The sequence below is a fragment of the Hyla sarda genome, chromosome 6 (genome assembly GCF_029499605.1).
Source record: "Hyla sarda isolate aHylSar1 chromosome 6, aHylSar1.hap1, whole genome shotgun sequence".
Classification (NCBI taxonomy): Eukaryota; Metazoa; Chordata; class Amphibia; order Anura; family Hylidae; genus Hyla; species Hyla sarda.
In genome coordinates, this window is record NC_079194.1 from 35,921,855 (window position 1) to 35,945,302 (window position 23,448).

The following is a 23,448-nucleotide window of genomic DNA, read 5'->3' on the forward strand; positions in this document are numbered from 1 at the left end:
TTTATTTGCTTCTTAACTGCACAATTAAGCAACTTTTATAAGGTTTTTCTATTTCCTACCATTTTGTTGTTTCCATTTTCTCAGTGTTATAGAGAGAGGGCGTAAATAATACATGGATAGAGGGGAGAAGATCATACAGGCTGTACTGGACTATCTTTTATATAGCAGTCAGGACATTAAAGGGATAACTGGTGCCAGAAAGTTAAACAGATTTGTAAGTTACTTCTATAAAAAAAAATCTTAATCCTTCCAGTACTCATTTGCTGCTGAATTCTATAGAGGAAATTCTTTTCTTTTTGGAACACAGAGCTCTCTGCTGACATCACGAGCACAGTGCTCTCTGCTGACACCTTTGTCCATTTTAAGAACTGTCCAGAGTAGAAGAAAATCCCCATAGAAAGCATATGCTGCTCTGGACAGTTCCTAAAATGGACAGAGATGTCAGCAGAGAGCACTGTGTTCGTGATTTCAGCAGAGAGCTCTGTGTTCCAAAAATAAAAGAATTTCCTCTGTAGCATTCAGCAGCTAATAAGTACTGGAAGGATTAAGATTTTTAAAGGCAGTCTTACACATCGTGAACTCACAGGATAAACATAGACAGGGCCGTGTCCTTCCAAATCCTGTCCAATCAGCTGAATTTACCACAGGTGACTCCAATCAAGGTGCAGAAACATAAAGTAATATGAATCGCCTCCAGAACAAAATTACAAGTGTCCTCTTTGTTTTCTCATTCCCGAAGAAGAGGCCACTGTCATTAGGGGGGGGGGGGGTGTTTAGGTAGAAAATCCACATGATGTCACTGCGGCTCCGGCTTCTTCCAATAGTGTATCCTAGCGCCATCTCCTCCCGAGGTAAGTGACGCCCGGCCTTCCACATGGCCATAGAAATCAGGTCAGGAATGAAGGTGTGCTCATACATGAGAACTAGACAAGAAAGCAGTTCACTTGGCACTATTCAAGTAGGTAGTGGGATACACCAAAATTAGGGACAGGAGCAGGTTTACTGTATAATCAGGTGGTCTGATAAAGGAATAAAACAATGCAAAATGGGGCCTGGAATGTAGAGCAACTTTTAAACTCAAGGTAACCGAAAACCTTTTTTTCATATCATCAAAGATGTTCAAAGCATTTAAAGGGGTACTCCGGTGCTTAGACATCTTATCCCCTATCCAAAGGATAGGGGATAAGATACCTGATCGCGGGAGTCCCACCGCTGGGGACCCCCGGGATCATGCACGCGGCACCCCGTTGATTACGGGCCATCGGCGTGTGACGTCACACTCTGCCCCTCAATGCAAGCCTACGGGAGGGGTTCGTGATAGCTATCACACCCCCTCCCGTGGGCTTGCATTGATGGGCGGGGCCTGACGTCACACGGGGGCGGAGGCGTGATGTCACACGCCGCCGGCCCTGCGGTCGACCGTAATCAGTCCCGGAGTGAACACGCTGCGGGGACTGATTACAAACGGGGTGCCGCGTGCATGATCCCGGGGGTCCCCAGCGGTGGGACTCCCGCGATCAGGCATCCAAAGGATAGGGGATAAGATGTCTAGGCACTGGAGTACCCTTTTAAAGGGGCACTCAGCTGCTCAGCATTTGGAACAAACTGTTCCGAAAGTTGGAGCCGACACCGGGAGCTCGTGACGTCATAGCCCCGCCCCCTCATACATCACGCCCCTCCCCCTCAATGTGAGTCTATGGGAGGGGGCGTGACGGCTGTCACGCCCCCTCCCATAGACTTGCATTGAGGGGGCGGGGCTAGGACAACACAAGCTCCCGACTCCAGCGTTCAGATCAGTTTGTTCCAAACGCTGAGCAGCGGAGTACTCCTTTAAGTGTAGAGTTGTACAATCCCAAAAGATTAACCTCTCCTTTTTTTAAAGGTGCCTCGAACAGGAATCCTTCAGCGCGTAAGATTAACAGAGAAGAAGTGAGTAACATTTGGTCGTTGAATAATACATCTACATTGAACACTATTTCTTTGTTGTGGATCTAAGCGGCCTTCATAGTGGTGTATGAGGTTTGGCCTCTACTGCTTCACTGCACAACATTACATTCTCCTAGAAAGTGTTATATATGGGTCCTGCTCACTGCTTTGTCTCTCTGTTATGGTATTAAATGGGCTGTGAACCCGAAAAGGTCTCATTTCCTTATAATGGAAACTACTCTCACCCTTGTGTACAATGAACGTGTGTTACAGTATAGTCACGGGAATTGTTTGCGTCACGGGAATTGTTTGCGTCACGGGAATTGTTTGCGTCACGGGAATTGTTTGCGTCACGGGAATTGTTTGCGTCACGGGAATTGTTTGACACAACGTTTGGTTTTCATAGTGCTTCTTCTAAGTCAGAGGTTTCTGTGGTCACTGTGGTACAATTCTAAGCATTTTACAAGTGTTTAAAGCGTACCCGTCAGATCTGACAAAAAAATAAATAAAAATTATATATCACTCAGTACCTAATCCTGACCATGTACAATTTTATGTGTCTAGCACCTTTATATTTTTTATTACACTTTTAATTTAGCTCACTAGTCTGAATTCCTCTCAAAGGGAGGGGGCGTGGCCTCACTGTGCAGGTCTCCGCCCCCTCCCTCAGTATACTGTCTGCTCACATCTCCCCTAGCATTAGCAAAACTACAACTCCCAGCTTGTCCTCACTGACAGTAGCGGGACACAAGCTGACAGTGGGAGGATTTTTCCCTGCGCTCACAGCGGTCAATCAAGGAAGTGTGTCCAAGACATAGGTGATGATGCATGGACACAGCAGGACTAGTATGTGTCCAAGCAGGCAGGGGGGGGGGGAAGTTGTTTGACTGGCTATGTCAGTATGAAATACTGAAAATTTTCTAATGAAAGCAATTGCAAAACCTATTGGTTATACATGCTTTACAACATATCAAACGTTTTAGTATCTGACAGTGTCCATTTAAACTTTTGTTGGCAAATACATCAAGTTTATGCAAAGGCTCAGTATTTTTAGTGTTGATTCTTATTCTTTTTCAAGATTTTGCAATTCCCCCCCCCCCCCCCCTCCCCGACATGTTGGATATCGGCTTCTGGGCCCGATCATGAATGGTGACAACCCATTCTTGTCTCATCAGTCCTTGGTGTTTCTCACTATTTTTTCATTTTTATTCACCTGCTTTTTGAGGATTGACCTCAAGTTATCAATGGAATTGAGATCTGTAGAGTTTTCTGGCCATTGACCCAGAATTTAATGTTTTCTTCATAGAACTACTGAGTTATCCTTTTTGCATTGTGACATGGTCTGAAAAAAGCATTATTCATCATAAAATTGCTTCTGAATGGTTGGGAGAAGTTGTTCTTGGAGGATGGTTCGATAACATTTTTTATTCATGGGACTGTTTAGGCAAAATGCTGGATGTTTTCCTTGAAGATAAGGGGCCCTCTTGACACCAGGCACCTGGAAAAGTCTTTGCCTCAATGTGCGTGCAGATGACACCTGCTTTCTGACATTCCTGAGCCAACTCTGCACTGGCTGAAACCATCCCAGAGATGTCTCCTCTTTAGGAATCGGTACTGGCACTTGTTGGACTTTCTTGGGTACCCTGAAACCTACTTTACAGCAATAAAACGTCTCTCCTTGAAATTCTTGACGAGCCGATAAATTATTGATTTTGAGGCAATTTTAGAAGCAGCAATGTCCTTGTCTGTAAAGCCATTTTGATGCAAAGCAATAATGACAGCATGCATTTCCTTGGAGGTTACCATAACAGAAGAGGACACTGATTTTAAGCACCAGTAGACAAAATAGAGAAATGCATTGTCCTGGATAACACTTTCTCCTGTGCTGAAGAGAAGATCACTGAAATTGTGTTTGCTGGTCATTTTGTTGCAGGGCTGTGATTAAATTAATATTTATGGCACGAAATGACTATTATCTGATCCCTCTTCATAACCATCTCAACTATATGCAAATTGCCACTATAGAAACTAAAGCTGAAAACTTTGTGAAAACTAAAATTTGCGTAAATTTTAGACAGCAGCTTACACCTAGAGCCATCGTTGTCCTATGTCTCAATCCTGGTTTCACAAAGATCTGCCAAAATTACATGGATGGATCTGAAGATCTAATGAAAAACAAAAGAAATTTCAGAAAAATGTACATATGAAATGCACGTGCTTGCCACCTCCCATTTACAGTATCACCAATGTTAACAATTACACTATTGCCTCCAGGTTTTCCACTGCTCCTTATCACACCAGGAACATACATGACTGAGGTGGTTCCAAGTCCTATACAGTAACCCCCCGACCTACGATGGCCCCGACATATGATAAAATCGACATACGATGGCCTCTCAGAGGCCATCGCATGTCGATGTCAGCATCGACATACGATGCTTTTATATGTCAGGGCCATCGCATTAACTGCTATCCGACAGCGCAAAATGCTTAAGCTGCTGTCGGATAGCAGTTTAAGCATCCCTGGCAGGTTCGCTCACCTATTCCCGCTGCTCCGGGTCCACTTCGCGATCCTCCGGTGTCTTGCGCATCTTCTCCAGGGTCCGGGCCTTGCTTTCCGGCGTCGTTATTACGTCACTACGCACGCCGCGCCGGCACAGCAGCGTAATAACGTCACCAGAAAGCGAGGCCCGGACCCTGCAGAAGATGCGCAAGACACCGGAGGATCGCGAAGAAGACACCGGAGCAGCGGGACAGCATCGGGAGCCCCTGGAACAGCAGCGGGAGAGGTGAGGACCTGGTGTTGGAGCGGCGGGGACAGGTGAGTACAGCTTCCTATACTTTACATTGCACGGATCCCTCAACATACGATGGATTCGACAAACGATGGGTCGTTTGGAACGAATTACCATCGTATGTTGAGGGACCACTGTACGTGGGAGAGTCCTCCACCTTTCTTGACTTAAAGGGGTACTCCGGCGGAAATTTTTTTTTTCAAATCAACTGATGCCAGAAAGTTATACAGATTTGTAAATTACTTCTATTAAAAAATCTTAATCATTCCAGTACTTTTCAGCTGCTGTATGCTCCAGAGAAGTTGTGTAGTTCTTTCCAGCCTGACCGCAGTGCTTTCTGCTGACACCTCTGTCCATGTCAGGAACTGTCTAGAGCAGGAGCAAATCCCAAAGCAAAGCTCTCCTGCTCCAGACAGTTCCTGACATGGACCGTGGTGTCAGTAGAGAGCACTGGTCAGACAGAAAAGAACTACTCAACTTCCTGTGGAGCATACAGCAGCTGATAAGTACTGCAAGGATTAAGATTTTTCTTTCTGGAACCAATTGATTTGAAAATTGTTTTTTTTACAAAATTCCACCAGAGTACCCCTTTAAGGCAGAGCAGCAACAGGAGAGGGATCTACAACGTTGTCGAGACCTAGAAGAACCATGACATTAGAGATCATTATTCCAAGCAGTGCATCATCATGCCAGCGCAAAGAACCCAGTTCTTACACTGCGGAACAAATTCGCCAATCGCCATTAGTCACCTGTCAGTGCAAAGGCTTAGGTAACTGCTGATCTTTTTAGGGTAAAGCCACACGTAGCATAAATGCTGCAAAAAAAATTGAAACTAAAATCCAAAGAAAAAAAATCTGCACCAAATTGTGTGGGTTTTCTGCCTTGGATTATGCAAGTCTAACTAAATAAAGAGAAACAAAATTGTCCCAGATTAGGTAATCTGTGATCTCCATTAAAACATTTAACTTTTTTTAACGGTGTTGGTAAATCTGCCAGTTTATCGCGGAGTATTGCTTTAATCGCATTGACCTCCCTGCGAAATATCTGCAATAAATCTGTAGCATTTCCAACACCAAGACTGACCCGCTGCAGATCTAATGTCTTATCCAATTCAGTTCTACTGTAAGCTATGTTTACACACAGGAAAATTTGTGCAATGTCCGTCCGGTAAACACCGGTGGACATTCCGCAAATAGTGGGCATGCAGGCGCGAGGTCCGCTCGGAAATGCACCGTCTCCATAGACGCCAGTGTATTTCCCAGCGTATTCTCACGTTTGCTCTTTCAGCCGACATCAGAATCGGGAATTTCCATGGCGGAAACATCTGCCACGGGAATTCCGCTATGAAAATGGTTTGGCAGAATCTCATTGAAAACAAAAGGATTCTTGACAAAGCCACTTAGGTGGTGAAACGTTGAGGGGGCATTGTTTACTGGTTTTAATTAGCTGTGTGCTGTAGAGGAGGAACATTGTTACGGAGATGTTCTCTATTACCTACTAATTTCCAATGGAGCCATTAGAACCCATATCATCTGCAATCATGGTGGTTAATTGCACACCGTGGTTTTAAAATGTGTGTGTTTTTCATCTTTAATTTTAGACACTAAGTGCACAAGTTATCATTGTTATTTCGTTTGGACCCTTCTAATAAAGTCCTGTAAATAGTTGATGGTTGGGAACCCAAGGTTATTTTTGGACCACCTTTGGTGGTTTATTAGTTGTCTACCTCCTCATAAAATCAGGTTAGTTTGACAGGACCGATCCCTCATAAAGCCATGCCGATATGGAGTCATACATTTATTTTTATCAAGATATTCCAAAATAGCATCTCTTAGAGAACCCTCAAACAATTTACATACAACGGAGGTTAAACTAACAGGTCTATAATTCCCTGGGTCACCTTTTGACCCCATTTTAAATATTGGCACCACATTTGCCATGCGCCAGTCCTGGGGAACAGTCCCTGTTACTATAGAGTCCCTGAATATTAAAAATAGCGGTCTGTCTATTACATTACACATTTAGTGTCAGTATTCTTGTTTTTTTGGACATTCTCCCAATTTATATTGTTAAAGGCTTCTCTGAGTTGATAAAACTTTGCCTTCCTAAAGTTCATTGTTTTTGTGTATTATATTATGATCACTATTTCTTAGGTGTCCTTCTACTTGCACATCAGTTACTCTATCAGGTCTGTTGGTTAATATTAACCCCTTAAGGACTGAGCCCTTTTTCGCAATTCTGACCACCGTCATTTTACGAATTAATAACGGTAAAATGCTTTTACCGAATATTCTGATTCTGAGTGTTTTTTTGTGACATATTCTACTTTATTTTGGTGGTAAATTTTCGGCGTTGCTTGCATCCTTTTTTGGTGAAAAATCCCAAAATTTCATGAAAATTTTGCATTTTTCCAGCTTTGAAGCTCTCTAATTGTAAGGAAAATGGATATTCCAAATAAATTTTATTTTTATTCACAATACAATATGTCCACATTATATTGGCATCATAAAATGGACATACTTTTGCTTTTTGAAAAAATTAGAGGGCTTCAAAGTAGAGCAGCAATTTTCAAAAATGTCATGAAAATTGCTAAATCTGAAGGGACAGATGTTACAGAACTACAACTCCCAGCATGCCTGGGCAGTCGAGGCATGCTGAGAGTTGTAGTTTGGCAACATCTGGAGGGCTACTGTTTGGGCACCACTGTAACAGTGGTCTCCAAACTGTGACCCTCCAGATGTTGCAAAACTACAACTCCCAGCATGCCCAGACAGCCTTTGGCTGTCTGGGCATGCTGGGAGTTGCAGTTTGGCCCCCCTAGTGGTTGCCACAGTAAAGATCGATTTACTTTCACTTTCAATTCCCCCCCACTGTCGATTCCCTACCTGATCAGGATCCTGCAGGCTCCAGCGAAGATCCCAGGTCCCCAGGCATCTTCTCCTGCAGGTACGGCCTCCATCTTCTTCCCAGAGCCCCTCGACATCCAGGGGCGGGCAGAACGGGGGTTCCCCTGTCCTGCGCTGCCATTGGTCAGAACTCCGTTCTGAGTAATGGCAGGGGATAGGAGTAGATCGCAGCTTTGCGACCTCACTCCTATCCTTTAGGCTGATCGGGGCTGTTGCAACTCCGATCAGCCCTATTTTCCGGGTGATCGGGTCACCAGAGACCCGATCAGTCCGGAATTGGAGAAAATCGCATGTCTGAATTGACATGCGATTTTCTCTGATCGCCAACATGGGGGGGTCTCAGGACCCCCCTGGGTGATGTGCCAGGGTGCCTGCTGAATAATTTCAGCAGGCATCCGGCTCCGATCCCCAACCGGCTAGTGGTGGGGACCGGATTTCCTACGGGCGTATGGATACGCCCTCGGTCCTTAAGGACTCGGAATGCAGGGCGTATCCATACGCCCTGTGTCCTGAAGAGGTTAAATGGGCACTGTCAGATATTAAAACTTTTGATATGTTGTAAAGCGTGTATAACCAATAGGTTTTGCAATTGCTTTTATTAGAACATTTTCAGTATTTTATACTGAAAAAGTCAGTCAAACAACTGCACCTCCCCCCCCCCCCCCCCTGCTTGGACACCTACTAGTCCTGCTGTGTCCATGAGTCATCACCTATGTCATGGACACACTTCATGATTGACAGCTCTGGAGATCTAAAGCTGCTGCTTGTGTGCTCCAGTGGAGGGAAGGGGGGAGGGGCAGAAGCACAGTGCTGTGACTGAGCAGGAGACAGAAGACTGAATGGAGGATTTCTTTGTTTAAAAAGTGAGTGTCCCTGCATGTGTGTATATATATATATATTTTTTTTTTTATTTGTGAATATATGAAGTGAATGTGTGTGTGTGTTACAGGGTGACTACAATCATATGCTTCCATCTGTTGCAAAACTACAACTCCCAGCATGCCTGCACAGCCAAATGATATGTGGGCATGCTGGGAGTTGTGGTTTTGCAACAAGTGGAGGAACAATCCTATGCCTCCAGCTGTTGCAAAACTACAACTCATAGGATGTGTGGGCATGCTGGGAGCTGTAGGTTTGCAAAAGCTGTAGGCACACAGTGTGTGTGTGTATAGCATAAAACCAGAAAGGAAAGGGTTACCGCTCCCAGAGCGGGGAGGGGGTGTGGTTATCAGAGTGAAGACCCGCCCCCTGCTGTAAATTAAAAGTACTTTCACTTTGCAATCACTCCAAGTAAATAAGGTGAATGTTGAGGGAAATATTGGTCATAGACACATAAAGATTACATGTACATGATCAGGATAAGATAATGAGCAACATAGAACAGGTTTTTATTTTTCCGGTGATCTGAATCTGACAGGTCGGCTTTAAGTCTAGTAGGGCGCCCCCTCTGGTCGAGCCCTGCACCATTTGGGACAGATATTTGTCTTTATCTATAGTCAGAAACCTGTTTCCTTTATGAGATTCACAGGTCTCAGTCTCCAGTTTATATCAGGATAGATAAAGTCCCCATTATTATCACCTCATTCTGATTTGCTGCCTTGTTTATTTGCCTCAGTAATTGATCTTCTGCCTCTTCCATTATGTTTGGTGGCTTATAGTAAACCCCTACCAGAATTTTATTATTTTTATCTCCATATATTTCTACCCATAATGACTCCAAATTATCGTTTCCCTCCCAAATATCCTCCCGCAGTGCGACCTTCAGACTGGACTTTACATAAAGACAGACTCCTCCCCCTTTCCGTTTTGTCCGATCCTTCCTGAATAGACTATAACCCTGTATGTTGACCGCCCAGTCACAGCTATCGTCCAACCAAGTCTCTGTTATACCCACTATGTCATAGTTCTGCTGCTCACTCATTCTGACATCCACTGCTAAGGAAGAGGCGTGTCCGAGGCAAATACTGAGCCCGCCCGCCCTCACTCACCATGAATTCACTTCCTCCCTGAGTCTGCTGTGCTGGGTCTCTTCATCCAATCACTGCAGGCTGCTCTGTACCCCCTCCTCTCTGTTTTCATGATGCAGTCTGATAGACAGGAGTGAGCGCAGAGGAGTGCTAGTCCCGCCCCCACTTCCTGGACTCTGTCCCAGCCTGTGCTTCAGCTAGGACACAGATTATGCTGCATCTGGACAGGATTATGTTCTGGATGGTATGGGGGCCCCTAGTGGTCTTATTTTATAAGCCAGGATTTCTCTAAAAAGGAGATAACATTTCTTATGAAGTATAATAAAAAGGGTAATGTTTTTCCAAGATGTACAATATATTAAAGGAGTACTCCACGACTGGAAAACTTATCCCCTATCCTAAGGATAGGGGATAAATTTCAGATTGCAGGGGGTCCCAACGGGGATTTCCCGTATGGGGCTCCAGCAGTCAGCAGGAAGGGGGCGTGTCATGGCGCTGTATTGAGGGGGCGTGTCGGCCACTGCTTCGTGCGGTGGTCAACACACGCTATGTGGCAGGAGAGCCGAGGCCACGTACGGGAGATCGCGGTGGGGGGGGGGGGGGGTTGGGGTTGTCAGCGGTTGAACACCCCCCGCTATCTGAAACTTATCAACTATCTTTAGGGTAGGGGATAACTTATCCTATACTGGGCTACTCCTTTAAATGATTGATTCTGACAGTGCCCATTTAAAGGGTTATTACCATCTAAGATACTTTTGATATGTCAGGAATAGGTTGGAGTTTTGGAAGTGAAACCTCTCAGGATAATGTGGTCCTCTTCTTCCTCAGTCAGCACTGGAGGATGCATTTAGTTCTCCTCATTGAGGATTATGGGTATTGTAATAAGAGCCCAGCCTTTCACGGCCTCCATAAACTACAATAGAGGGCACAGACCCCCACCCAAACTCCTTCAATAGCTGTCGGCTGAACATTTGTTACACTATTGCTCCTGATTCCCCCATATCGGTGTATGCTCGCCTGTGTAGGTGTTTTTCAGTGGGAAGAATAGAGAATTTCGCTGCCAGACTCCTGGTTTGGGTGATCTCTAGGGAAAACCAACGAATCACATGATGAAATTCAGCATGCCCGATCCTTCTCTTCTACAACATCATTTGTCGGAGGAGAGTAGGAAGGTCCACACTCATTAGAGGTCAACTGTTCCCACTGATATTGGTAGTCCAGACTTTCTTTCTGTAATTTTTAGGGGGGGGGGGGGCCTTAATATATACTCAGTAGGGAATTAAAGTCAATGGGATTTACCTAAACTGCGTAACTTCACCACTTCAGCTGCTTTTGGCTTTTCTGACCACCTATGGCTGCTGCGAACAGGCCTGAGGAGCGGAGAGGTTTAGAAGAAGCGAGCTGGGACAATCCCTTTAAGTGACTCTGAACGTGGCCTGCTTGTTTGCCTCACGGGCTGGTCTCTATGTATTTCTAAATTTGCTGATCTGCTGGGATTTTTACACACAACCATCTTTTGAGTTTATGGAGAATGGTCTGAAAAAGAGAAAATATCCGGTGAGCAGCAGTTGTGTGGATGAGAATGCCTTGATGATGTCAGTGGAGAAAGGGTAGACTGGTTCGAGATGACTGAAAGGCAACTGTAACTTAAATAATTATTCCTTACAACCAAGGTCTCTAGAGTACTCTGAGCGCACAACAGATCCAACCTTGAAACACATGGGCTACAGCAGCAGAAAACCACAGCGGGGGCCACTCCTGGGTACAAGTCACACAGGTCATCAAAATTGGACAATGGAAGACGGTAACTTCTGGGACTTCATTGTTCTGCAGTTAGAAAGGGTGCTCCCACCAATGGCTCCTAATGATTTGCGTACCCAAGTGCATTCAGCATGGCAGAACATTCCTCAGACAACCATTAATAGCCTCATAGATAGGATGCCAAGATGTGTAAGTGCGTATATTCTTGCGCGTGGTGCTCTTACTCCATACTGAATGAATCAAGATGTTTTTTGAATATTTCCAACATGTCTATTGATCCCCAGATTTCCATAATTTCCTCCCTGGTGTTCCAGTAAATATATATTTGTCTTTATCTTTCTCTTATTATTTTTTTCCACCCACAAGCACAAGCCGCTTCACAGTTTGCTTGAGTAGTTTATCATCTGAATCCAATCCCCCACATGTTTAGCAATAATGTCATGAGGGGGAGGGAACAGTGCAGCCCCTCTCCCACCAAAGCTACTGTCCATTCCTTCTTGGTGGCCCCCAACTGGACAATGGTCCCTACACTCACTATGCGCCAACTGGGTGATGGTCCTACGCTCACTATGTGCCAACTCTGCGATGTTCCCTACACTCACTATGTGCACGGGTCAATAACACATGGACACACGAAAGACAGAATTGGAATACCAAAACTGAAAACCAGAAAGGTCAGGAAACCAGCAAAAGTCAGGGTACAGAATAACGCTAATGATGGTACAGACCACAATCACAGGTGTCTGAGCAAAGTAGACCTTCCTTTAATTATCCTTCCATCAGGAGGTGTGAGCGGCAGCACCGCGGCTGATGGGGGTGGCTTAGTCTAACAGCTGGTTGTCAGGACTACGTGGGACACTGGCAGCACCAAATAATGACTGGATGTAATGCTGGAGCAAAGCCAGGAGAGTCCCTAAAATGATGCAGCTATTGTTCACTGCATTGGGGAGAAAAGCTTCAAACATGTTCTATATGAAGCCAGCGGAAACAAAGCATAAGTGTCCTTACTCATCCACCTTAAAGGGGTACTCCGTCCCTAAAAATGTATCCCCTATCCAAAGGGAATAAGATGTCTGATTGTGGGGGCCCCGCAATCTCTGCGCAGCACCCAGCGTTCATTTAGAACACTGGGTGCTGGTGGCAGTGATCGTGATGTCCCATAGACTTGCATTGAGGGGGCGTGGTGTGACGTCATGAAGGGCGTGGTCATGACGTCACGACCCCACGCTGCCCACTCCAAGCGCTCGGGACAAAATGTTCCGAACGATGGGGCAGCGGAGTACCCCTTTTAAATGTGGATAGATACAAAATGATCTTCTTACTTATATATTAAATCATATATTAAAACTGTTATAATCTTAATAATAGTATTTTCTTCTCCCAAAGGCTACCAAAGGTAATTCCTTATTAGAGGAAATCGATGAGTATGAGTACGAGTATGAGGACGAGTATGAGTACTCATATCCTTCTGAAGAGGTAATTATTCATCTTTTTTTTCCGGAATTAGAAAGATTTTTTGTTTAAACTTGTTTAATGTTTAAAGGGGTATTCCGGGCAAAAACATTTTATACCTTATCCAAAGGATAGGGGATAAGATGTCTGATCGTGGGGGGCCGGCTGCTGAGACCCCCTGCGATCTCCCTGCAGCACCCGCTTTCTATGCGGGGACTGCGTCTCTAGTTTTGGAAACCTCCAGGTTTCCGGGACTGGGGATGTGACGTCACACCATGCCCCCTCCATTCAGGTCTATGGGAGGGGGCATGTCGCCTGTCACCCCCCCTCCCATAGACATGAATGGAGGGGGCGTGGCATGATGTCACATCCGCAGTCCCGGAAAATAAATTTAAAAAAAGCACAAAATAAAACAATTATTTAGAACAGCCAGGTACTTACTTTTGAAGGCTGCTGTGCTGCTCCCTGGAATCAGCTTGTAGAGCACCGGCCACCGCCTTCACACTGCACACAGGGATCCCTCCGCAGCTCTCTGTGAAGGCACGCGCAGCACTTGGACGCTGCCCGCGCCCCCAAGCTCCCACTCCACGCTCCGGACCGTGCTTTCTCCTTCAAAGCAGCTGCAGCCTGCAGCTCGCTTCTCCCCGCCCCGCGCCCCTGTTGCTATGGCGCCCTGTGTGGCCGCACAGCTCGCACACCCCAAAGGCCGGCCCTGCGAAGCGCATGTGCAGCTTTCCCCGTCAGTCCCCTGGAATCTGATAAGCATTTGCACTTGCGCAGGCTGCATTCCATGTCTGGACCAATTGTTTGGAAGGGCGTCACCCACAGTGATTGATGGAAGTACAGGATTATTATCTAGAGGGTTATTCTTGTTAGATACTTAGGTCTACACATACATCTCTTTGGGTAAGTGACGGCCTTCATTGTTATGAGTAATGTAGCTCCAGCAGAACATATGACATTGGATCCATAGAATAGACACCTCACACCACATCTCTTTTCAGTCTATCCACAGTGCTCTCTGCTGACACCTCTGTCCATGTCAGGAACTGTCCAGAGCAGGAGAGGTTTTGCTCTGGGGATTTTTCTTCTGCTCTGGACAGTTCCTGACATGGACAGAGGTGTCGGTGGAGAGCACTGTGGGTAGATTGAAAAGAGATTTAAAAAGAAAAGAACTTCCTCTGTATTATACAGCAGCTGATAAGTGCTGGAAGGATTAAGATTTTTATATAGAAGTAATTTACAAATCTGTTTAACTTTTTGGCACCAGTTGATTTAAAAAAAAAATGTTTTCCAGTGGAGTACCCCTTTAAGTTTTTAAAAGTGATTGCAACACATTTTTATTTTCCAATGTAGGAAGAAGAAGAAAGCTCAGATGAAAGCGAAGAGGAGACTGTTATAGAAAGAGAAGAGAGTGCAGTAAGTGTTTTATATATTCTAAAATATGAAAAATGTCACCTCATTCCACAACAGTTCAGATTATATTGTTGTGTGTATAAGGAGAGACATGTAAGACATGGGGACAGTGACCTAGCTTAAAGGACCATTGACCATCCCCATCACCCCCCACCCCCTTTGATGTTTTTTTTAGCCTGTCCATACCATGTCTAAGTCATCTAACCCCTAAAGGTTTAAGCCCATTTTATTTTTGCATTTTCGTTTTTTGCCTCCTGTAACTCTTTTTTTGTATTTTCATCCACAGATTAGTATGAGGGCTTGTTTTTTGCAGGACCAGTTGTCCTGCGTAAGGACATCACTAATTTTACCATAAAATGTATGGCGCAACCAAAAAAAATACTATTTGTGTGGGGAAATTAAAAAGAAAACCGCAATTTTTCACATTTTTAAAGGTTTCGTTTTCACGCCATACAATTTACGGTAAAAATGACATTTTTTTATTCTTTGGGTCAATACGATTAAAATGATACCTATGATTATATACTTTTCTATTACTGTTGCGCTTAAAAAAAATTGCAAACTGTTTATCCAAATTAGGATGTTTAAAATCCTTCAATTTTGACGACCTATAACTTTTTCATTTCTCCGTATAAGTGGCGGTATGAGGGCTCATTTTTTGCGCCATGATCTGTATTTTTATTGATACCACATTTGTTTATATAAAACTTTTAATTTTTTTATATTTATTTTTTAATAAAATGTGACAAAAAAGCAGCAATTTTGCCCTTTTTAAAAAATTTTTTTTTTTTACATTCACCGTACGGGATCAATAACATTATATTTTAATATTTCGGACATTTACGCAAGCGGCGATACCAAATATGTGTATAAAAAATTTTTTTTTACACTTTATGGGGGGTAAAATTGGAAAGAAAAGGACATTTTTACTTTTATTTTTACACTTTAATAGCCCCCATAGGGGACTATTTATAGCAATCCTTTGATTGCTAATACTGTTCAGTGCTATGCATAGGACATAGCACTGATCAGTGTTATCGGGGATCTTCTGCTCTGGTCTGCTCGATCTCAGAACAGAGCAGAAGACCCTCTGAAGGCAGTGGAGGCAGGTCAGGGGACCTCCATGCGCCGCTCTAGATGATCGGATCTCTGCGGTCGATCCGATCATCCATATTTCTGACCGCACTCCCGCAGATGCCGTGATCTATATTGATCACGGCATCTGAGGGGTTAATGGCAGACATCCGCGCGATCGCGGATGTTGGCGATTACCGGCGGGTCCCTGGCTACGATCAACAGTCGGGACCAGCGGCGCATGATCTGAGCATCGCCCCAATGCTCGCGGTCATGTACAGTACGTAAATAAACGTCCTGGTGAGCTAAGTACCGCAGCCCCAGGACGTAAATTTACGTCCTTGGTCGTTAAGGGGTTAATGGACAGCAAGTGAACCCAACCCTACAGACACTGGTGCGCCTACTGACCTCTGTGTAAATCAAAGGGTAGGCACATTAAAATAAATGTACACAAATACTGGCCCTCATAGAACCTGCATGGGCAATGTTTTGGACTACATCTCCCATGATGCATTGGCAGCATTTTGGCTGTAAAAGCGTCATGGGAGATGTAGTTCACAACATCTGCAGTGCCGAAGGTTGCCTACCCCTGATCTAGAATTTACTGTTTTTCCCTTTTTGATCTTTTCTATACAGAAAATAAATTTTGCCATAATGGGATTTTCTTTTGCAGGAGGGGAGGGGTCTCTTTGTACTGCTGGTGAAAGGGAGTCGCCATCTTCCTATATGATCTATAGATGTAGGCATAGGACTGCTGGGTGGCACATATAATGGGCATAGTTCCTCATAGGCTCATTGTGTCTGCTGACATCTATTGATGCCACCCATTGGTCCTGCTCCTGCAAGAACTCTATAGGGCATTGTTTCCCAACCAGGGTGCCTCCTGCTGTTGCAAAACTACAACTCCCAGTATACAACTATTGATGCCACCCATTGGTCCTGCTCCTGCAAGAACTCTATAGTGCAGTGATAGTGAACCTTTTTGAGCCAGAGTGCCCAAACCGTAATGTACGCCAACTTTTTTTCCCCCTCAAAGTGCCAGCACAGTAATTAAATCAGAATACTGAGGTTTAAGTTTAGAAAAAACAACTCATACAGTTGCCATAACTAATTAACATATTTTGTTTTAAAAGAAGATTTTAGTTCTCCCACATTAGGTTGGCAGTATAGTTCCCCCACATTAGGTGCAGTATAGTTCCCCCCCACATTAGGTGCAGTACAGTTCCCCCCACATTAGGTGCAGTATAATTCCCCACATTAGGTTGTCAGTATAATTCCCCCACATAAGGTGCAGTATAGTTCCCCCACATTAGGTTGTCAGTATAGTTCCCCCACATTAGGTTGTCAGTATAGTTCCCCCACATTTGGTTGTCAGTATAGTTCCCCCACATTAGGTTGTCAGTATAGTTCCCCCACATTAGGTTGTCAGTATAGTTCCCCCACATTAGGTTGTCAGTATAGTTCCCCCACATTAGGTTGTCAGTATAGTTCCCCCACATTAGGTTGGCTGTATAGTTCCCCCACAATAGGTGCAATATAGTCCTCCACATTAGGTTGGCAGTATAGTTCCCCCCCACATTAGGTGCAGTATAGTCCCCCACATTAGGTTGGCAGTATAGTTTCCCCACATTAGGTTGGCAGTATAGTTCCCCCACATTAGGTGGAGTATAGTTCCCCCCCCCCCCACATTAGGTTGGCAGTATAGGTCCCCCCACATTAGGTTGGCAGTATAGTTCCCCTACATTAGGTTTTCCGTATAGTTCCCCCACATTAGGTGCAGTATAGTTCCCCCACATTAGGTTCTCCATATAGTTCCCCACATTAGGTGCTGTACAGTTCACCCCACATTAGGTGCAGTATGTTCCCCCCACATTAGGTTGGCAGTATAGTTCCCCCACATTAGGTTGGCAGTATAGTTCCCCCACATTAGGCTGGCAGTATAGTTCCCCCACATTAGGCTGGCAGTATAGTTCCCCCACATTAGGCTGGCAGTATAGTTCCCCCACATTAGGTTGTCAGTATAGTTCCCCCACATTAGGTTGTCAGTATAGTTCCCCCACATTAGGTTGTCAGTATAGTTCCCCCACATTAGGTTGTCAGTATAGTTCCCCCACATTAGGTTGTCAGTATAGTTCCCCCACATTAGGTTGTCAGTATAGTTCCCCCACATTAGGTTGGCTGTATAGTTCCCCCACATTAGGTTGGCTGTATAGTTCCCCCACATTAGGTTGGCTGTATAGTCCCCCACATTAGGTTGGCAGTATAGTTCCCCCCCCCCACATTAGGTTGGCAGTATAGTTCCCCCCCCACATTAGGTTGGCAGTATAGTTCCCCCCCCCCCACATTAGGTTGGCAGTATAGTTCCCCCCCCACATTAGGTTGGCAGTATAGTTCCCCCCCACATTAGGTTGGCAGTATAGTTCCCCCACATTAGGTTGGCAGCATAGTTCCCCCACATTAGGTTGGCAGTATAGTTCCCCCACATTAGGTTGGCAGTATAGTTCCCACACATTAGGTTGGCAGTATAGTTCCCCCACATTAGGTTGGCAGTATAGTTCCCCCACATTAGGTTGGCAGTATAGTTCCCCCCCCTGATTAGGTTGGCAGTATAGTTCCTCTACATTAGGTTTTCCGTATAGTTCCCCCACATTAGGTGCAGTACAGTTTCTCCCACATTAGGTTTTCCGTATAGTTCCCCCACATTAGGTGCAGTATAGTTCCCCCACATTAGGTGCAGTACAGTTTCCCCACATTAGGTGCAGTACAGTTCCTTCACATTAGGTTGGCAGTATAGTTCCCCCACATTAGGTTCTCCGTATAGTTCCCCCCACATTAGGTGCAGTATAGTTCCCCCCACATTAGGTGCAGTATAGCTCCCTCACAGACATACAGCCTTCAGCCATTTACAGTGTATGGCTGGAGGTTGCATGCCTGTGTACTACCCCACTTCAGTGCTCCGTCCACCACTTCTCCGGTCCGGGGTCACAGTATACTGTTATGGCCTACAGGCCATAGCAGTAGGTCCCGGGACGGGAGGAGCGGTGCTCGGAGCACTGAAGATGTCGTGCAGGTAACTTACCATGCGCGTGTCCTTCTCCTCGATGCTCCGCTCCTCCGTTCCTATGGACGCACGGGACGTCAGTGACGTCCCTGCATGCGCTACCTCCCGGCAGCCCCTGCATTTTTAAAGTTAACGTGGAGCCGCAGAAAGACAACTGGGATATCCTTGTGTCCCGAAAAGATCTTTCGAGACACAGGGATGTCTTGAATGTGATGGGGCCCCTTGCGGGCTTCTCAGTGGCGGATCCCCCCTGGATCCGCCACTGAGCAGCCCGCAGGGGGACCCCTGGGGGATGGGGGCCCTGGGCAGTTGCGCCGGCCCTCATGGCGAACTATGGCCATGTGCCATAGGTTTCGCCATCACTGCTATAGTGCATTGTTTCCCAACCAGGGTACCTCCAGCTGTTGCAAAACTACAACTCCCAGCATGCCCAGACAGCCTTCAGCTGTCTGGCATGCTGGGAGTTGTAGTTTTGCAACAGCTGGAGGTACCCTGGTTGGGAAACACTGCTCTAGTGTATGCAGTTAGGGTTGACAGCGGACACAGTTCTGATATACACCATGGGGGACATGTATCATTAGGTGTCTATCGTAGACACAGATCTACCCCTTTACACTGCTTCTCTAATTTACACTCTTGCCCAAAACTTACAAAAGTTGCGCACCTCCTTTGATAAATTTTGTGCAATTATAGAAACTTCGACCCCCCCCCCTCGCTCTACCGTGCACTCCTTCTCTACCTCCCGCTGTACGCTGCTCACATAGCGAGAAGTGCCGGGGCAGCAGTGTGCGCCGAACAAAACTCTGCACAATAGTAAATTCATAAATCTTTATAAAGTACACAGAGGGGGAGATTATCAAAGAATTTTGCACCCAAAAAAATCAATTTCGAGCCAAAATTTTGCCACGAAACGTATCGACCACATTTTCAAAGAGCTTTGTGCCGCTGTTTACACTGTTCACGTCCTGTTTTGTAAAAGTGGGCGTGTCCACATATATTGTCTGCTTTACATGATATTTTTCAAAGGGGGGAGAGTCCAGTTTACATCAAAAATTTTGCACCAGCTTTTTGATAGTTTAGAAATCACAGAAATTGTGTTGTAGTTTTATTGTTTTGGTTTTTTTTTCCTTTGTTTTTTAGGGGAAAAGGACTTATTTAAGTAATAATAAAAAAAAAAAAAAAAAGTTATTATTATTGAAAAATGTTATTAAAATATATATATATATTTTTGATTTTTTCTTAGTCACTGCACCTGCACTCACATTTAAACTCAGAAATGTTTAATTTATACAGTAAATCGCTTGTCTGGGCACTAGTAACCATGGAATATTTTGTGAGATGTTTCTGCCAGAATGTAAAATTTGGTGCAAAAATCGGCAATTTTGGCACCAAAAAATCCAATGTGGCTGCAAAAAAAAAATATTTAAAATTTGGTGCGAAAAAAAACAAAAGTGGCGTGAAATTGAATTTGCACTTATTTCCATATTTTCAAAGCAGCACAAGAGACCTTTGAAATTGTGAGGAGAAAAAAAAGGTGTGAATAATATTGCTGGATCAGAAATTACATTCGTTTTTGAGAATCTCCCCCAGAATGTCTGGGTTTAAGAAATATGTAATTTTGCTGAACAATCTGTCCCCTTACCAGTGTTTACTAACCAGAATGCCTCCAAGTGTTGCAAAACTTGGCATGCTGGGAGTTGTAGTTTTGCAAAAGCTGTAGGAACCATGGTTGGTAAACAATTTGTTGGTAAACACCAGAACTGAGTGTGTGATCATGTACATGTAGCAGACATTAGTGTGTGACATGGGTATGGAGCAAAGCTAAATGTGGGATTATATGTAAGAAGTCACACTCAGCTCTGCTGCATACACACAATCACACACTCAGCTCTGCTGCATACACACAATCACACACTCAGCTCTGCTGCATTTACACAATCACACACTCAGTTCTGCTGCATTTACACAATCACACACCCAGCTCTGCGGCATATACACAGTCACACACTCATCTCTGCTGCATATATACAATCACACACCCAGCTCTGCTGCATATACAATCACACCCAGCTCTGCTGCATATACACAATCACACACTCAGCTCTGCTGCATATACACAATCACACTCAGCTCTGCTACATACACACACTCAGCACTTCTACATACCCACAATCACACACTCAGCTCTGCTACATACATATGATCACACATATACATAGACCTAACATACATAAGCCAAAATTCTGTTTTTCTGCTTAAATTCCATGCAGAAAAGTAGTTTGTGGATTGCCTGCAGATTTGCGGAATTTCCAAACAGAGATTTTTTTGTTCTAATTCAGAGTCCCATTAGGGTCTGTTCACATGACAGAATTTCCCTTTGTGATATTTCGCCTCAAATTAAAGAGATTTATCAAAACCAGTTGCTCATAGCAACCAATCAGATCGCTGCTTTCATTTTTCAGAGGCCTCTTTGAAAAATGAAGGAAGCGATCTGATTGGTTGCTATGGGCAACTCAGCCACTTTTCCTCTCAACAGGTTTTGATAAATCTTCCCCATTGTGCACAAGTAATTAGGCTAGAGAGGCGTTTCCCAACCAGGGTGCCTCCAGCTGTTGCAAAACTACAACTCCCAGCATGCCCGGACAGCTAAAGGCTGTGGCCACATTAAGCTACCCCATTGCCTGGTCGGTATCGGTCACCTCAAAATCTTAGATGTCTTATTGTAACGTTTTCTTATCTCACATCAGGCAGGGCGTGCACTCATGGAAAGGCTGCGCAAAAAGGCAGAGGAAGCAGGGTACACACAACAACAGTGCTTTCAAGATGACCCCGAGTGGCCATCCCTGGAAGACGTACCCAAAGAAAGTAATTATGTTCATCCGAGGATCGGGAACACGTCTTGGTGCGGCTGCCATAACTGCAAACCCATGAAAACCCGGGACGAGAGCAATTGTTGTGTGGAAGAGTCGGCTCTGAAGAAATATTTTGACCAGGGATTGTCGTGTATATTGGAACAGAAAGACCTGAAGGAGATGCGGTTTCAAAAGAAGTATTTGGAAATTATGGCCGAATTCAGTGGCAAGGTGTCCTTGAAGGAATGGCTGAACGATCGGAACAGGTAGAGTACTTGAAATATAAAACATTAACAACTTAAAGGGGTATTCCGGGCAAAAACATTTTATCCCCTATCCAAAGGATATAAGATGTAGGGGATAAGATGTCTGATCGCGAGGGGGGGGGGGGGGGGGCCCTCCAGGTTTCTGGGACTGGGGACGTGACATCATGCCACGCCCCTCCTTTCATGTCTATGGGAGGGGGCGTGATGGCCGTCATGACACGCCCCCTCTATTCATGTCTATGGGAGGGGTGTGACGGCCGTCATGCTACACCCCCTCCATTCATGTCTATGGGAGGGGACGTGGTGCCTGTCATGCCACGTACCCTCCATTCATGTCTATGGGAAGGGGCGTGATGCCCGTCATGCCACGCCCCCTCCATTCATGTCTATGTGTCACGCCCCCTCCCATAGACATGAATGGAGGGGGCGTGGCGTGACATCACGTCCCCAGTCCCGAAAACCCGGAGCTTTCCGGAACTGGAGACGCAGTTTCGCATAGAATGCGGGTGTAGCAGGGAGATTGCAGTGGGCCCCAGCAGCGTACTCCCCCCCCCCCCCCCCCCCCACGATCAGACATCTTATATTATAAAATGTTTTTGCCCAGAATACCCCATTAAGGACCATGGGCGTACATCAATGAAGTGAACACGCTACATTAGCTGAGTTTGCTCCAAAGGCTGTGAGTAATGGTTGCTATCAGCAGCCTGGACTCACTAGTAATGCTGGACTTCGGCATTTACACTTAAGTGGGCACTCTCATTAAAACAAATTTTTGCTATTGCACTCCTTATGGTAAATAAAAAAATCTTTCTAATGTACTTTGTTAAAAAAAATAATAATAAAATAAATATGACGTTTTCTATGATTTGTGTTTTAAAAAGGTGCCACTAGGTATCTCCCCATCTCTTGCACAGACTTTGGACTCCTGCTGGCCTGGCAGAAGTCCAAAATCAGGAATTGCAGTCTGGAGTGCTGAGGGGTGTGTGTGCGGCCTTAGCCAATCATAGCTCATCACACACTGAACTGCTCTGGGCTGTGTGTAGCAGAGTGAGGGAGGAAGTTTTCCCCTGTATGGCTTCAGATGATGTCACGCCTGCTGGGGAACGCCCCTTTCCAGTCTGTGAATCAGACTGAGCAGAAAATACAGAGCGATATCAAGGTAGAAAACTAACAAATAATAAAAATAAAGGCGGGGAGTGAACTGGGAGGATTATAAAATTTTACAAGATCATGACATGTACTCTGTATCCCCTATTCTTTAGATAGGGTTTATACATCTTATCCCCTATCCAAAGGATAGGGGATAACATGTATGATCACAGAGGTCCCGCCGCGGGGGCTGCACCGAGACGTGATGTCATGGCCACGCCCCATAGTGCAGTCACGCCTTTGGGTAGGGGATAAGATGTATAAATCCGGAATACCCCTTTAAAATGACATGTGCCGGTGGGTATTGGGGGCTGATTGAGATCTCCACAGGGTGAATATCAGCTAAGATGACGGCCGCAGGTCCCTTACCTGTCTCCATGCTCTTCGATTGGCATTCTACTAATCCAGTCGCTTCTGCAGGCTAGACTAGCAGAGCGCAGATAACACTGATCAGTGCTATGCTGTGGCACATAGTAGCAAGCAACTTATTTTGAAAATGTCCTCTCACCTTTATTTTTTCTAGGGTAATACGTAAAGCGGCCTACCGGTCATATTCCTGTTTCGTACATGGTTCATCGGGGCCGTCAAAAAGGAAGCCGATACCTTCCTGCGTCATCAGCTATATCAGAGGAGTGTTCCCGGATCCAGAGGGACACAATGTCGGTCCTCATGAGCCTCGGGATTACTCAGCGGCTGACATGGCGGATGATGTGTAAAGTTGCACATTGAAGTTTACGAAGCGTTTTTACTTCGTTTAGGAAGAACACGTTTGTCCTTAGTAATAGGTTATATTTTGTATTCTTGTTTTAAGAGTTGTTTTTTA

The 23,448-nt window shown here is 45.1% G+C and overlaps 1 protein-coding gene across 5 annotated transcripts in view; it reads left to right on the forward strand.

Moving 5' to 3' along the window:
* Positions 1 to 23,448, forward strand: part of CLCC1 (chloride channel CLIC like 1) — a 76,298-nt gene extending 52,850 nt beyond the window's left edge. For 3 of the 5 annotated variants that reach the window (XM_056523492.1, XM_056523494.1, XM_056523493.1), the window contains exons 14-18: positions 1,883 to 1,929; positions 12,742 to 12,831; positions 14,164 to 14,226; positions 21,106 to 21,476; positions 23,149 to 23,448. In XM_056523492.1, coding sequence (XP_056379467.1) covers positions 1,883 to 1,929; positions 12,742 to 12,831; positions 14,164 to 14,226; positions 21,106 to 21,476; positions 23,149 to 23,341 — 764 coding nt within the window. In that variant the 3' untranslated portion in view covers positions 23,342 to 23,448. Of the gene's footprint in view, positions 1 to 1,882; positions 1,930 to 3,370; positions 4,419 to 12,741; positions 12,832 to 14,163; positions 14,227 to 21,105; positions 21,477 to 23,148 lie in introns of those variants that run through there. The other 2 variants (XM_056523495.1, XM_056523496.1) reach the window with 2 other exon arrangements.